The sequence below is a fragment of the Vanellus vanellus genome, assembly GCF_965231255.1.
Source record: "Vanellus vanellus genome assembly, chromosome: 1".
Lineage (NCBI taxonomy): Eukaryota > Metazoa > Chordata > Aves > Charadriiformes > Charadriidae > Vanellus > Vanellus vanellus.
In genome coordinates, this window is record NC_138905.1 from 69,675,398 (window position 1) to 69,692,323 (window position 16,926).

Genomic DNA, 16,926 nt, shown 5'->3' on the forward strand with positions numbered 1-16,926 from the left:
CACTGAAGCAGCAAGAACTAATCACTGTATATTGATATAAGATTTACAGAGCCTTAGATGGAGAGTGCTGCAATAATCTTCTGGGTGTGCATATGGGGTGGGGGGTGGAGGGAATTGTGTATGTACACGTGTGGTAGTAAAATTACTCATTAGCTGCAGTAGGTCTCATTATCTTAGGGAAGCACATCAATGATTCACTGCTTAACAGGGTGTTTGGAAATGCCTGCTTATAGGCAGAAGGCAGCCCGAACCAATATCCTGTGCAGTCCATGAGCACCTGTCTTGGATTGAAGGAATTTTAACTGCCTCTGTTTTCTCTCCCAGATACTGGAACTCCCTGAGTAACCTTGTGGCCTCACTCCTGAATTCAGTCCGCTCCATTGCCTCCCTGTTGCTGCTTCTCTTTCTCTTCATTATTATCTTCTCACTCCTGGGGATGCAGCTCTTTGGGGGCAAGTTTAACTTTGATGAGATGCAGACCAGAAGGAGTACATTTGACAACTTCCCCCAGTCCCTCCTCACTGTGTTTCAGGTAAGGGCAAGAGCAGTCCCAATGGGGCCAACACATTGTGTTTACATGAGCAAAACAGAGAGCAGGTCCTGCACCCGTCCCCTGCAGTCTGACAGTCCCCGAGAGTGGACATCAGGCTAACAGTTCCAGGAACAAGCTGCCACAGGGGTATTCTCTCCCAAAACGGGGAAACAAAGCTAAAGCCCCTGTTTGTAGCGAGGCCACCAGGTCTTAGCAGGGTAGGACAAGAGAAGGGCCATTGCAATGTCCCAGGGCCGCACCTACATGCCAAAGCCCAACCCTGCAGCTGTCCTCCCCCCTCCCACAGTACTGGGGAACAGCACCAGAGAAGTAATCAAACAGCCTTTAAGCTGACTGCAGTTTTGGGAGTGATCAGCCAAGAGCATCAAGATCATGATTTCACATGCCAGCTGAAGGAAAGCGGGGGAGAGGGCTGTGCTGAGGGCCGCCTTCAGTGCTATAGATTGTGCAGCCTGTCTGAAACAACAGGCACATGGGAGGGAAATGCCTGCAAGAGGTGCGGAGGCCTGAGTGGAATTGTCTGGGAAAGCCATTTGGCTTCAGCCATCATCTTCAAGGGGACATCTCTTTTTCTTTTTTTTTTTCTTATTTTTTTTCTTTAACACTTTGAGCACGGGCCCTCTTTGCATTCTCCATGAGTTTTTGTTTGTTTGTTTTCTTTTTTATTTTCTAGATGGACACAGCCAGAGTCTCCAACCATCCTGGGGGAGGGGGTGTTCTCTAAGATAGTAGATATCTTTGTGTTAATGGGGTTTTCAAATTCTCTATGTGGTCTAACACTGTATCCCTTATTGGTGGGAATGTGTCATTTAGATCCTGACTGGGGAGGACTGGAATTCGGTGATGTATGATGGGATCATGGCTTATGGCGGCCCCTCTTTTCCAGGAATGTTGGTCTGTATTTACTTCATCATCCTCTTCATCTGTGGAAACTGTATCCTTTGATGCTACTCTTGTCTCCGAGTGGGGCTGAATTTAAAGCCACCCTTTACTACTTTGTTATGTCAGAAAATAATGAATTTCATACCTTACATTTTTACCTTTTCCCCTTAGGTCTGAATTTTGGCTTTACACTGCCAAAACTTAAACAAGTTTGTTTAATTTTAGCTAGTGCTAAGACTTCAGGCATATAAACAGTTGTAAGAGCCAGCTACGTGCCAGTTCCGCATGCTAGCTTTTATTTAGTATCTTTACATGTGTATTGTTTTTATTTTTCATTCCCCTTAATTATCTCATAGGTTTTTCTTTCCTGCCTTCTTCAGAAACTAATCTCTGTGTGTACCTACTGCACTTACTGAATATTTTTGCTTTAATTGCCTTTTCAATAATATATTCCATGTGCTTTCATCCATGCCTTATGTGGAATAAAAATACGTATAATCTACAATATGCCATATACAAATGCTGTAATAGGAGTAACATATGTTTGACATAATTGATTTATGTGAGATCATATATTAATTCATGTATAAACTAACAGGAACCATGTTCCATTTCAGTTACTGCAATCTGTGTGTTCTTCAAACGGTAAATCACGTGCTCTGTTATCTTCCAGCCTGTGCTGGTGTGAAGTAACTTCAGTTCTCTCTGTCTTCAAGGTGAAGTGAGGGCACTGTACATATCCCAGGAGGTGCAAAGCACATTGCATGATTAGGCTGTGAGTGTCTTTTCACAGGAATTTGCATATAACACAGAGCTATGGTTCTGTTCCGTATCACAGTTTGCTCCAAATTTGTTCATGTTTAATTTCTGCTTCCCTAATAAATGGCCCTCCTGTGTCAGAGGTGACATTTCTTTTTATACTGATTCTTCTATAAAACCACCTTGTAGTCTCAGCCCAGCTCTTCTGGCCTTTCCTCATAATTCAGATCTCTCAAACCCTGTTATTTGACATTTCAGTTGACCTGCATGCCCTGTCTTCAAAGTGAGCTGGTGCAATTCCACTTATCTGAAGGTCGAAGGAGGCAGGCTGCTTGACAGCTTAAAAAAGCTACAATTTGGATCTCCGTGTGAACTGCAGAGGAAATGTGAGCCAGCTCTACATGCTGGCTGACTTTGGAGCCGTGAGACCTTGGAGCACAGGGAGGGGGGTGGCTATATTTCCAGGCTAAGCCTTGAACTGGGGTTTACTTAAAAGTTACCATGTTGTAATAAGACCCACTCTCAAGAAATTTATAAAAGAAGCTGATGTTCAGATTTGTAACACAAGATCTGACCACTGACTGCCAAGACAAGAAAATAGTTGTGATTCCTTGCCCTTCAGCTACGTGGGCATGACTGGCCATGCGTGGAATCTCTGCTAGGAGATGGCAGAGTTGTCAGCTCAACCCTTCGATGCCGAGACTAAATTAATTTCTTTTTGGTTGCCTCAGAGATGCTAATGAGTGCTATGCTTGCTGTCCATAAAATCCACTCATGTCTGTCAGAATACGTATAATGAGGTTGTTCAACTCAACTACGTAGCCCAAAACTGGAAAGCCCAGGTGCCTTGTGGTATGAGGCTCTTGAATACGAGTGCTTTAGTAAAAGTGACCTACGCTGTCAAAGATGCAAAGCATTCAGCACTCCCTTTATCTTCAGTGGGATTTGTTGCACAAAGCGAGACTCTTTTGGGAAATAGGAAACTAAAATGTAAGTCTGGACTTAGATGTTTTACGTCAGTCATTCTGTTGTGAAATTTTGGAAACCCCACACAGTGTGCTAGCCATTTGGATAGACAGTGTAGGTTTGTGCCTGCTGGATATGGGCATCCTGAACATTTGTGTGAAATGGAAGTTTGGAAAATCCAAGAGACCTGATGACAGGTTGCTAAAAATTTTCAATTAAGAAACCTTTAGTATAATGTTGTTCTGCAGTTTTCAGAGTCCATTTTCTTTAAGTAGCCCGCAAACAGATATCCTGCTGAATGTATTTTTGGCCATTGCTGTGGACAACCTTGCTGATGCTGAGAGTTTAACATCTGCACAGAAAGAGGAGGAAGAGGAAAAAGAAAGGAAAAAGCTAGCTAGGTAAATCCATTTGCATACACCTAACTACATTCATATGTATGTATTCCTGTGTGTATTATTACACACACATTATGCACATATGTATGTGCAAGAAAGTATGTGTGTATATGTAATTTATATATATAACTTCTCTGTGGGTGTATATAGATTATCTATATGCGATTAATATAATTATATATGGAATTTCGTATATATAAGATTTTATGTAAAAGAATTCAAACTAAAGGACAAAAAGGTGTCATGAGCTGGGAGTCCCCACAGTTGCAATGACGTGAGCAGAGGAAAGGAAGTCTGGGTGACCGATGAGCTTCCAGAGCATCAGCAGAGAATGTGTGTGAAATGGTGTCAATGTTACAGTCCCATCTGAATCTCCCTATTACCTCCTGATTGGTTTGGACCACAGCGCTTATTTTCAGACTGTTGTTCCCACAACACGAGGTTCGGCAGCTTCCTTCTCTTCTGACGCCACATGCTGTTCTTCTCTTGCCAGTTCTTTTAGTGTTTCTGCAGACTCTTAGGAGGCAGGAGCTGAATGTAGAGCTTCTCTGTCATTTCCAGCTGCCAACAGCGGGGAAGCCTCTCCTTACTGTTTATTTCTAATCATTATCTTCCAGGCTGCTTGGAAGGGGTCTCTTGTGCAGGTCTTTCTGCTTTGTCCTGCATGTTAGTCAGCAGGTTTCCCTGGCTCTGAGAGTACAGCGAGAAGCAAAACTTTGTAGGCAACCTAGTGGAAGTCCACAAGATATAGGTTGGAAATGGTTCATGCCTTTGTCATTGGGTGCACAAAAAGATCTTTAGTGACAGACCTAGAATACACATGTGCCCAAACACACAGGCACATATTTTCTCCCCGTGTGCATGCACGCCCACCCCCACACACAAACACATGCCATTAAGAAAGCTATAAAAGAAAAGGATGCTATATAGAATTAGAGCAGAGTCTCTGCCTTCGCCTGCAGATGAGGACAAGGTGGAGCTGCTGGTATATAAGCTGGACTCAGAATGGAGGTGCCGGCCAACTGATCGTTCTCATGGTGTGTGCTGTACTACATGAAGTTCCTGAAAGAGAAACAGCTTTTCACCTTTGTCACTCTTTGCTTTTTATCTCGTAAAACTGTTAGGACTGCTAGTCCCGAAAAGAAGCAGGAGATAGAAAAAACAGCTGTGGAGGAGGAGACAAAGGAGGAGAAAATTGAGCTGAAATCGATCACTGCTGATGGAGAATCCCCGCCTGCTACCAAGGTAAGGTCTGCTGCCAGCCAGCACTCTCTGTGCTGTGATGGCATGAACAGCTTGGGTTTCTGAGGGAATGAAAACCCTCTGCCTTGGCTGATAAAGGCTTTGCTGCTTCTCCTTCCATTTCTGTCAGATCAACGTGGATGATTATCAGCCCAACGAAAACGAAGAAAAGAGCCCATATCCCACAACAGAAGCGCCAGGTATATATATCTATATATCTTCTTCCCTGATTTGACAAAGAGAAGCTCCAGTTGCTAATGCACATAAAGCCAAATTGTGGTAGCAGGTATGCTGAACATGCAGTGCTTTCATGATGGGACAGGATGACGTGCTTGCCTGTGTTTGCACAGGTGTGGACTGGGCCCTTTGCAGTCCCTATACTGATTAGTCCTATTTGATTTGGTTCTCTGTAAAGCTCTGTATTTGGAAACAGAGAACCAAATCGCATGACATACAAATGTCTGTATATGAAAATGTACACGTCTTTGTTTTCAGTCTATTTTTTCAGTACTCAATGGTCAGGGGAGACTCACAACAGATACTCATGAAAGGCGAAGTGCTGAATGCCTTTTTGCACTTTTTTCTAATCAAAAAAGACGGTGTGACTTATTAACATGATTCTAAAGGCATGAGACGTCAGCCTAGAATTGCAAAAAACAAGCTAGAGCATTAGTTAGGCTAGTTTTCAAGTCAGTTGGACCTAATCAACTTCATAGTCAGATACTCAAAAGATTGGCTGAAGAAATCTCAGAACTTTGAGCAGTTTTTCTTCAAGAGATCCTGAATGGGGGGTGGGGTTGGAGCAGAAGAATGATATGCTCGTCAGTTCACTTCCATTCTTGGAAAAGCACTGGAACAAATGATTAAACAAACTATATGACTGCACGATAAGGAGATGACTAGCAGCCAACATAGATTTGCCAAGAACAAATCACGTCAAACCACCCTTATTTTCTTCTAAAAAGGGCTGCAAGACTTGTAGACAGGAGAAAAAGTAGATGTCATATTGTTTAGGTTTTCTAAGGCTTCAGACTGTCTCTTACAACATTCTCATAAGCCAGCTAGAAAAACATGGTCTGGATGACTGAGAGAGAAATCGGTCAGACTCTTTACGTGGAGAGTAGTGATGGCCAAAATGAGGTTCTACAACCCAAGGGCTTGTCCCGAGTTCAGTTCAGTTCGTTGTTAATGACCTGAATGATGGAAGAGGAAATATGCTTATTACATTTGCAGATGACATGAAGCTAGGAAGGAAAGGAAGCATGCTGGAGGGCAGCATTAGAATTCAAAGAGCTCTTGAGGAACTGGATAAATGGTCTAAATAAAATTGAAAGTGCCAGGCTCTACACATAGACAGGAATAAACAACTCACAAATAAAGGATCTTAGGTGACAGCTATTTAGGTAACAGTCCTTGAGAAAAGAATCTGAATCTTGTGATCACAAGCTCAACAGGTGCTAGTAATATTTTGCTGTCTTTCAAAAGGCAAGCAAGTAGTGAGATTTATAAACAGTGAAAACATGATCCTTTAGTCCAGTTATGGTTTTCTTCTAACTGGCCAGTGAAAGCTAATGAGAGCAAAGCAATTTGTTCACCATTGATAAGATGTCAGGTGGGGTATCGTGTCTCCTTTTGGGTGCTCTGCTTAGAAGTGGGGCTGAATTGGAAGGAGTGTAGAAAAGCATGGTGAAAACAATGCTAGTAGGAAGTAAGAACTAAGATTGAAAGAATTGTGGTCATTTGAGCTAGGAGAGGCAGGAAAAACATCTTCAAATGCATAAAAGCCTATTACAGATAGGAGGGTTATAATCTCTATTACGAAGAAGTAACAGATTTAAGATTCACACCAGGAGAGAATTTTCTAATGGTGAGGCTAGAAAAGATCATGAAGATGGTTGTGGAAGCCTAGCATCACTGAATGTTGTTAAAAACAGGTCAGAAAAATATCTGCCAGAAAAGGCTTAGATATAATAATTAGTTGATCCTGGCTTAGCAGAGGCATGAACCAGAGGGCCTTTTGTGACCCTTTCCTGCTCTGCCCTTCTGGGATTCTGTGATTATGTAACAGGCTGTAATAGGTAATAAAACACATTCTCTTCTATTCCATGATTCCTAATAAATGTCTGATAATAGGTTGATGTGATAGGGTACAAAAAAAAGACACAATCATTCATTTTAAATAGATGGACAAGGGTTTCAGACAAGCAAAAAGGAAAACTGTTCATTGCATTTGATTTTCAGTACAAAGTCCCCACATTTGCTATGCTTGTATTCGTTCATATTTGTAGCCCATTTATCCAACACCATGCAATACTGTTTTAACATTGCCTGGGGCAGATCACTCTGGCTTTAATCTTCTCAGCAAATGATAGGTGAATATCATGAAATATCGCTCTATAGGCACAGGCACTTACTGGACACGCATCCTCAGTTGCTAAGGGGTTTGTCAGAGTCTTTAGTCAGAAGCACAAATTAAAACAGCTTCATACAGTTCTGTTTATGAGCTGGCTTGGATTGGCAGACCATTGCATTTTTTCAAGTGAAGGTACAGTCACCTGTATATCAAAGTTAAGCCTACTGATAACAGAATTGCATTTTAGTTACCTTCCATGGATAGCTTAGAAATAGTCCGGCATGTGAGCTACATGACAAAAACTACATCTACAATTTGTGTCATGGGCATTTTACTGCAGCCATGCATAGGATTAGAGTGCAGAAAATTAATCAAAAACACCTTTAACTCCTGCCTTGGGGTCTCAATCCCTGGCTTGGCATGCTTTTGAACAGAAGCTAAAATTTGAATGAATAGTCAGGTTTTCATGCATCTCCTAAAGTATTAGAAATGCAAAGGGACAGCATCTTGGTTATTTGCCATTGTATGATGCCATTTCTAAACAGGCCTATTCCCTGAATTGTGTACCAATTCTTTGTGAAGAGTGAAGTTACTTTTTCTCTTTTCTGGCTCTCTGAGAATCTTAGCCTTTTGCTGAAAATGATGCCTAACAGCTCACGCGGTTACCTGACCACTTCTTTCAGAGTTCATGGAAGTCAACCGTAAGGCTCAGATGCAGTGAAGTTTTGTAAATCCCTTGTTAGATCAGATTTATCATAGTCATCTATTCCTTTCTGCTGTATAAAGCTCAGAAACACCAAGGCCCCCTCAGAGCTGATGTGGCATGTCACATCTGCCTTGTGTAGTCAGTTTTGGGCAACAAGGCTCCAAGGCTTGCCCTGGCGTTAGCAAGCAAGAATTTCCCAATCCCCACATGCACCCCTGTCCGGTTCCCTTGTGACCATCTGACCAGTCCACAATCCTTCTGCTGATTGCTGATCAGTCCAGCTGTGGTACAAAAGATGCTGTGCAGCCTTATATGGCCCATCTGGGAACATGCCTTTTCTTGACCACTTGCATGCGGATCCATTTCAGCTGTGTTTTGAGTGAAGCATCCTATTGCTTCTTACATGCAGTCAGCTGGTTCTACCTATTTTCTGTTCATGATTTAAGCTGTTAATGTCTGTGACCTTTCCATGGATGCGTACCATTCCATCCTCTGAAAACATCCTTCACCCTAACCCCGTGTTCAGAAACAATTTGAAATGGTCACTTCATTTGTTTTCCCTTTATTCTTTCACCCTACCTCGCTCAATCTCCTGTTCGTTTCTGCTGCCTCAACCAGTTTTCTCAGTAACCTCTTCTGACTCTATTTGCTACACAGTGTTGCTCTTAGCCCCCAGGATACTTTGGGTACTGGCAGCTCATCAGATCACCTATCCTCTTTGTTGGAGAGAGAGACTAGTTATTCCAGAGATTTGTGTACACTAGAAGGATTATTATGATGATATGTTTATTATAGGAAGACAGGGAGCTAGTCTTGCAGTCTAGTACAGAAACAGACAAAGAATTCAGAATGTCAGATGAAGGTAAAAGCTTGGGATGATTCATGGGAGCTTGAAGCAAAGCAGTGTCCTTACACAAGAGTTCTGGTGTTTGTACAGTAAAAAAAAAAAAAAAATCCTCATTATCAAATTTCTCACTGTTGCTGCACTGTAGCCTGTGTGTGCTTATGGCTTCACATCCAAAGGACATCACCATTCTAATGAAGCGTAATTCAAGATGACAGTTCCCAGATTTGAATTTCCTTGAACTTTAGGAGAGTTCAAACCTGGATATGAATTTGGCAGCTGTGACTCATGTTTCTTTATGATTTTGTGGCAAGCTTGATTAGAAGTGTCACTTTTTAAACACAAATATACCTTAAATGTAGAAGAGGGTCAAAGAACAAGTGTTGAATTGCCATTGATGTGCTGCCCAGCCCCACTGTGAATACCATGTTGACCTTTGCTTCTACAAATAATGGCAACTGTGCAACGTACTGTTTCTATATGCAGGTAGATGGCTTAGGTAGTGACCTGAGCTGAGGCTGTAATCAGGTTATTCTTTGCATATTTGGGCCTCAGTGTTTCTGTTCTTCTGTGCCCTAGACCCTACTTTAAATGAAAAAGATTTAGAACATTATTCTTTATCTACGGCTGAGGAACTGAATGAGTTTTCCAGTCTGAAGGTATGTAGTTGCCAGAATTGTTAATATATTTCTTGCTGTATGGCAGGCACAAGAAAAAGAGGAGAGGAACAACGTTCTTTATGGTCTTCATGGGGCTGATCCTTCTGCTAAGAGTCCACTTTCCTGAGACGTTGTTCAATACCCATTTGAAAGTGTTTTCTTAAGCATTCCTCTAAGTAACAGAAAAAGAATGATCTAATAGTGAAGGCACAGAGCAGGGACTCAGAATACTAGTCTTGTTAAGTAAGAGCTCTCAAATATCCTACATGATCACGGGCATCAGTATTCTGGACTGTTAAAGGAGAAAAAGAATTTGCTTACCTCACTCATTGTCAGACCACTCTGAAATCTGTAGAAAAAAGGTGCAAGTGCAAAGTATTATAATATTATATAAATATAAGCATTAACATTAACACCAATTTTACAGGTACTATGCACAAAAGTAGTTCTGAAAGAACGTTTCTTTAACTAATAAAGCCTATAGAAAGAGTATTATAAAGTATATTACAATCTAACATTGAGCTGTTAAAAAATAGACCAGCTTAAAAAGTACAAACTCTATGTACCAGCTCAAACATTTATCCAAAAGTCTATCAAGTGAATTTGAGCTGAACTCTTGCTACTCAAAGAGTAAAGAAAGAATCCTATTTGCATGCAATAATGGCGTGCATTGAAAAGGACATTTTTCTCCTGTCTCTGACATCTAGATTAGGATCTGTGCTGATTCATCTGTTCTTTCTGATGTGTCCATTACCAGATCAAGTATAGTACCTGACCCTAAAGGAACAGGCTTTTTCTGGAATTTATCTCACTTTATGGACTCAAGATAAACCTTTTAACTAGAGTTTCTCCCTTTGCATTGGCTGGAAGATTAATCAGTTGCATCTAACCTGTCAGGCTCCTTTCTTGAAATGTTTTTTCCTGTCTTGCTGATTAGGTGAGAGGATTTGGATCTTTAACATAGCAAAATCCTATCATGTCATTTACAAAACAGCATCTGACTTCAGCAGGTAGAAGAAATCCTCAAAGGTGGAAGGTTCTCTTTCACATGCCACTTAGCCTCCACCTCTGTGTTTTTTAGATTGAGTGTGCTCACTGAGCTGCACACTGCCTGGAGATCTGCTCCATAGGCATCAGGCTGAAGAGTCTCAGCCTTGTTCCTGCCTTTCAGTCTTCCTCCCACTGAATTATGAAAGGGTACAATTATAAGAATTTCTGATTGGTGTAAATGAAAGTGCTCATGCTCCATGTTTGCTCTGGGGCATACAGGCTCTCATCCAGACGCAATCCCAGATGTGGCAGTGGCTCCATGGAGAGCCTTACAAAGAGGAGAAAACCAGACCTTGATAAACTGGAGGAACGGTCTGAAGAAAATAAGATGCAGTTCAATAAGGATGAGGTCAAAGTGCCACTCTTGGGAATAGTCAGCAGCAGAAATACAGAGAGGGGAGTGACAGGCTAGGCAGTCGTTTTGTGGTAAAGAATCTGTACTTTGTGCAAATCAGAAACTGATGGCAAATTAGTGCCAGAGTGTAATGAAAAGAAGTGCCCATGAAGGACATTTAAACAGGAAGATAGTATTATAAGAAGTAACCTAGCTCTCTTCTGCACCAGTAGAACCTCAACTGCAAGTTAATACTGCGGATAATCTGGAGGAAAGTAGCAAGAATGCTCAGAGATTTAGGGAAGACTGCACCTCAGGAAAGACTGTTGTTTTGCTCTAGGAACCAACAATCCTTGCAGAAACATAATAATGGTTCTTGAGTACATAAAAGCCTTCTGTAAGAGGAGGAGGAGAATTTGCTGATTTCTGTGTCCACAGAAAATAAGAAAGTAATGGATTTAGACCATAGTAATAAAGATTCAAGGCAGTCATTAGAAGCAGCTTTTTTTGCAGAAGGGACAGTGAAGTGTCTGAGGAAACCATTGTAAGGATATTGTGGATTTACCAGCATTAATGGTTTTACAGAGAGACTAGATCAATGTCTGCTGGGGCGAGCACTGGGCAGCGGATGCTGCCTTGGAGAAGGGAAAAGTGGACAAGGAACCTGAAGCTTTTGTCATCCTATTTCAATGATTCTTAGTTTTGAGCTCTAGTTATGACAGAGACAAATTCCTCAGCACTCCAGAATGGGTTGTATTTTGCATTGAAAGACAAAAATGCTTCTTGCAGCAGAGGAAGATGAGGAAGAACCTGAGATGCCTGTCGGCCCTCGACCTCGCCCGATGTCTGAGCTGCACCTCAAGGAAAAGGCTGTGCCCATGCCTGATGCCAGTGCTTTTTTCATCTTCAGTCCTAACAACAGGTATTTAAGAGACTGATTAGCTGGAACAAGAGGCGGAGAGCAGGTACCCCTATCGTACTGGGCCCCAAAGGTTATGCGGTACAGAGGTCCCTTCCAGCAGTTCATACCAGAGACCTCCTTTGACCAGTCTCTCCTTTAAAGGCCCTGACATGAAATCCTCATGAAAACACAACTGTAGGTAGCCCCCTGACAATATTCAATGGGAATTCATGGCACCTGCAAGGCTGATTAAAGACACAAATTGTGAAAGCTTTGGAAATAAGGGACTTGGAGGCAAGTCAATAATTGGAATTCCCCAACGTATTCAGGTCCAAATTGCAAGCAAGCCATCATCCAATCAGTTAAGTGTGAGGTAGGAGCTTCCTGTCCTAATGGCTACTCAAAATCAACTCCCAGTAGGGAGTTCATGTGTCTCTGCTCATTCCTGCACATCAAGAATGAGCATACAAGAAAAGGGGGGAGGAGGATGAGAGTCCATAACTCTGAGGGGAGGCTGAAGAGAATAATTCTTCTCTCGCACTCTTCGCTGGGTTCCTACAATGTGGCTTCACGTTGCCTCACCTGTCTTTCCACCATGGATGTGCGAGACCAGTACTGTGAGTAGACACAGCTGAGCTATGACACAGGGGAATATGTCTTTTCAAGGGTGCAGAAATAAGCTCACTGCCCAGTGTTCTGTGCAATACCATGTTCACAACACCTCTCCTGGGGATTTGGCCTCCAAACACAGCCCCAAAGTAAGGCAGGGGTTTAAAAGCACAGCTGAATTCAGAGGCCGTCTTTCCACAGCAGGGCTTGTGCTACTCCTCTTTGGGTATGTGCAGTAGGGAGGGACTGATGATGATTGGGACTCATGGACTCTAATGCCAGCTTTGCCACCCACCCACTGTCGCTTGTTGAAGAAGTAAATTAACCTCTGCAATCATCTGTAAAATTGCTATAATAGGGGCTTGCAGGCTTAACAGCCAAAAGTTGAGCTAAATAGATTAATGAAGTGCCTCTAAAATTATGCATAGGACTGTTATGAGGTTTAACTCCTCATATCCTGTTACCAATGCGTGGAAGGTGCTGTAATGGTTTCCAGTAAGCATGCTGCTTGATGGGAGACTGCTACTTCTTTACCTGCTAGTTTCCCCCTAAGACCACAGAGCACTATACATTGGGCTGATGTTTAGCAGACATCCTGCATGGAATTATGTCCTCCCAGAAGCCCTCTTCAAATGCCAGCCTGCCCTATATCCATTTGGCTAGGTCAGTGCCCTGTTAGCAAGGTAGATCGCCCACAGCTCCTGCCTAGTGACACTGCAGCCCCAGCTCAGAAAGACATCGGCCACCCCGAAGCCCGTTTCTGCTGCTTTCCCCCTAAATGAATGGGGAATGGTTCTGTGAATGAAAGCAAGGCATATAATTTTGGGTTGGCAGGTTTCAGACCTCATCTAAATCACAAAAGGCTCTGTTGGGAGGGAGTGGCTGCTCTCCATTCAAGCGTGAGTCCTGCAGGCAGCTGATCACCCTGTGTGCATCACTGCATGATGTGGAGAGCCAGGGCTGCCCAGCACCCAGCAGGGCCAAGTGCAGCTGCCTGGGCCCACCATTCTCCCTACTGGTGGGGCAAAGGGAAGCTGCTCTGCAGAACGATCCTCCAGGGCCAGTCCCGCTGGCAAAAGAGGAAGGGGGAATGTTTCCCAGGTCTTGCTGTTCCCTGAGAGATAAAGTTGTGCCTCTCCTCTCTCTTGCAGGTTTCGTGTCCACTGCCATCGAATCGTTAACGATAATATTTTCACCAACCTGATCCTATTTTTCATCTTGCTCAGCAGTATCTCCCTGGCAGCTGAGGACCCCGTCCGACACCTCTCCTTTAGAAACCAAGTATGCTTCCCAACCTCCTTCCCTCGCTGTGTATTAGAACTGTGGTACAAGCAGATCATGAATTGAAGCCAGGAAAGGCAGAAAAGATGGCATCAGAGGCTTTGGGAGTGAATTTCTTCCCTGATTTGTGCCTTTTGTTGGCTCTCTGTGAAATCATTGGGTTTTGCAGGGAACACGAGTCAGTGCAGAATTTGGCCTCTAGTTCATTTCAGAAGCATGTGTAGGGGATGGAAGAACGAGAGGCCAAAGCAAAATTATTGTTCCCTGGGAGTGGGGCATTAGAAATGGGCTGTAGAAACATTGATTGGGATACAGATAATTCTAATTCGGAGAATTTGCAGGTTCCCTTTGGAACATTTGCACTCCTGCCACATGCTTTCTTTTGAACTAAAAAGCCCAGGGCCTGATTTTCACTTCGTTCAAGTTGGTGTAAATCAGGAGTAATGTTCTTGAGTTTGATGCAGTCACTCTGAGGGAAACTGGTGTCATCAAGGTTAGAATCAGACTATTTGAATGCAAGCTGCACAGCTATCATTAAATTTGAGATAATCCTCAGAAAATATGCTGTGCTCCTCTCCTCACCAGCCTGGAGGAAGGGAGAGTAAGGCATTCAGCACAGAGATATATTCTCACCTTCTTTCCTGACCATTCTTATTAGCCTTTTGAAATGTTCAGTGCTCCCTTAACTTTGCCGGTGGTTGTTTCCATTAATCCGGGTCATTGCAGAAATCAGAAGAAGGACCAGTCGTATGTGAGACTTCAGGTCTCTGCTGTCTGCAGCGGCATTTTGGTGCCTTTATGCTGGAAGAGCTTTCTAGGCTTAAAGAGTGGGACAATTTATATTTTTTTTTAATAATAAAACCTTAATTTAACGTTTAGTGTTCTACCTCCCTGAAATATCCTGGCCTGAGCATGTATTTAAACACATATGTGCGTGCAGAGAAGATGTTAATGGAGGTTTATTCCTGAGCTTATCTCAGAGCTGCTTTACATTTTGTCCTGAAGGAGGGTACTAAATAATACAGCCAAACCTGTGCGACCAGTGATGCACTTTGTGCACAGCTGAGTGTACCCACCACATAGGGATAGATGTATGTAAATATGTATTAGCACTGCAGTGTGATGTCAGCTGGCATATGGACTTCTGATGTGCCACAGAAGCTGCCGCAGAATCTGTAGCAGAAAGATTTAAATGAGAAAAAAAGTAGTCAAAGCTGGTTGTCCTGGATAAAAGAGATGAAGTTTTGGGGCAAAGTGTTGTCTTGTGTATTTGAAGCCACTGATGTTGCATGAAAATCTGTGTTTAATTTTTGCAGGTACAGATGTTTAAAGTGTATCATACAAGGGGACACTGCCAAGATGTTTGGGTTGCAAATGTGATCTGCCTTTGCACTTTGACAGTAGAACAGTAAGATTGCATCCTGCCCTCTGCCCGCACAGGGGCCTGGGAGGGAAAGAAAGCAAGCAAGCTGAAAGCAAACTAATTGCCTCTACCTTCACTCTAGGACATAATCAGGCAATAACCTGTGCACAAGGGCTCATGCAGACTAGTGCTGCTGTTGACACAAACAGGAATGGAGAGAAGGTCCTCCAGCAGGGGCTAGTAAAGAGGCTTGGACACTGCTCCTGTCCCAGGGCAGGCTAGTGGCTGCGTCTTTCTTGTGTCACACAGGGCTCAGGCAGCAAGTTTTTTGGAAGCGCCTCCCCAGTCTGATCAAACAGCCTTTAAAGCCCAAGCAAGTCCTAAGACTGTGCTCACAATAGTCTACTGTTTGCACCTTGGCAAGGTACTCATACATTTTAGTATACTCTACAGTAAATTCATATTTAGAGACTAATAAATATGCCTGATGATAAATGGTACTGCCTGCACAGGTGGAGCAGTGATCTTTTTCATTAGGCATGAATTCATCTATAGGGGATATCTTTACTAGCTGCAGCTTTGGGGCCAGATTCACCAGTATGCTCTAGCTGGTTTGCAGTGCTCAGGTGATGTAAAGCAGCTGCAGTTACAGCTTAATCACCCACTTTAATCAAGTTTATGACTGCTTTGTGTTGGTGGAGTCATGCAAAACAGCCTTAGACTACCCATGAATCTGGCTAATTGATTATAAAATTATTCCATTGAAATAATAACCAAATATCAGGACCTACAAGGCAGCAATGCAAGGGGACATTTCCAATTATAATGTGCCTAAATTAATATAGGATGTAATTGAGATCTGTCCATCCTTGAAATGGCCCTTTTTTAATTCTTTAAGTTGCAAAAATTGATATAGCCCAAGACAGCCTTGAAGAAGTGAGAACAACTTGGGGTCAAAAATTGAGTAGTGACCTGAAGGATTTTAAGTTACACGGTAGCAGTAAGTGGTACATCCCCCCACTTGACATTCAGTGTCTGCAAATTAGTCCAGATTTTGATCATGCTTAAACAGTGCAATCTAAAATAACCCTGTGGTTTGCAGTAGCTAACCCACTGCCCCTGGCATACCAAGCTGTAAGAACGTAGCCACCTATAAATCTGAGTTAGGGCGCAGGCATTGAAATACAATAAACACCTGTGGGATGAGAGAGGACAGTTTACTGCTGTATGCTTATTAGTGTTTTAGCAGTAAATGTTTAAATTTCACAAATGATCCGTTTTCTACAGCTTCCGTATATTGCCCTTCCAGTTTAGAATTTGGTTAAGCTAAAACAACAGCAATCCAAAGGATGAATACCTTTGACTTTCACTATTTGTAGGGTAGATAACACTAAAATGGCTTGGGATATTGGAATACATTGGAAACAAAGAGTTCAATTCCGGTCCCATTAGTCAATGAGAAAGTTCCCATTTCCTTTTGCGGGATGTCAGTTAATCAACAGTGAAAGAAGTTTCTATCTTTGATGCTGTTACTTTGAAAATCACTTTACGCTTCCAGACTTGCTGTTGCCTTTTGTGACACTCTGGGGCCACTTTTTGTGGTTTGCTATGCGTGCCACCGGTATCTCCATCACCAGGTCTAATTTCATGGGAATGATGAGTGTTTCAGCTTGCCTGTAATCCAGGATGCCAATAGAAAGATGCAAGATCCAAGTTAGGCACCTTCAGCACACGATTGAATTATGGCTGCAATACAAGAGCTGCAATTCTGTTCAGTTGGCAGTGTCTTTGTTATTCACTCTAATCCAGGGCAAATCAGGATAGAGGAAAAAAAGATAGCTAGAGCAGGAATTTGCAGTTTGCTTTTCTTCCTTTGCGAAAGGCACAGAACAAGACTGAGTGGAAGTTATAAGAAGGAATCTCATGTTTTCTGCTGAGAGACCAGGCATCCTTGTATTCTCACTTTGGAAGTCTATTTGGGAAAATGCTTGAATTGTCTGTTCTTTATCAGATTAAAAAAAAAAAA

The 16,926-nt window shown here is 42.6% G+C and overlaps 1 protein-coding gene across 1 annotated transcript in view; it reads left to right on the top strand.

Annotated features, from left to right (window-relative positions):
• The window catches only part of CACNA1C (calcium voltage-gated channel subunit alpha1 C), a gene marked incomplete at its 5' end in the record, with an annotated part of 495,815 nt that overhangs the window by 394,380 nt on the left and 84,509 nt on the right, over window positions 1–16,926 (top strand). Inside the window, 7 exons of the mRNA XM_082498635.1 lie at window positions 325–532; window positions 1,367–1,487; window positions 3,447–3,561; window positions 4,683–4,803; window positions 4,931–5,000; window positions 11,536–11,668; window positions 13,408–13,537. Coding sequence (XP_082354761.1) covers window positions 325–532; window positions 1,367–1,487; window positions 3,447–3,561; window positions 4,683–4,803; window positions 4,931–5,000; window positions 11,536–11,668; window positions 13,408–13,537 — 898 coding nt within the window. The remainder of the gene's footprint in view (window positions 1–324; window positions 533–1,366; window positions 1,488–3,446; window positions 3,562–4,682; window positions 4,804–4,930; window positions 5,001–11,535; window positions 11,669–13,407; window positions 13,538–16,926) is intronic.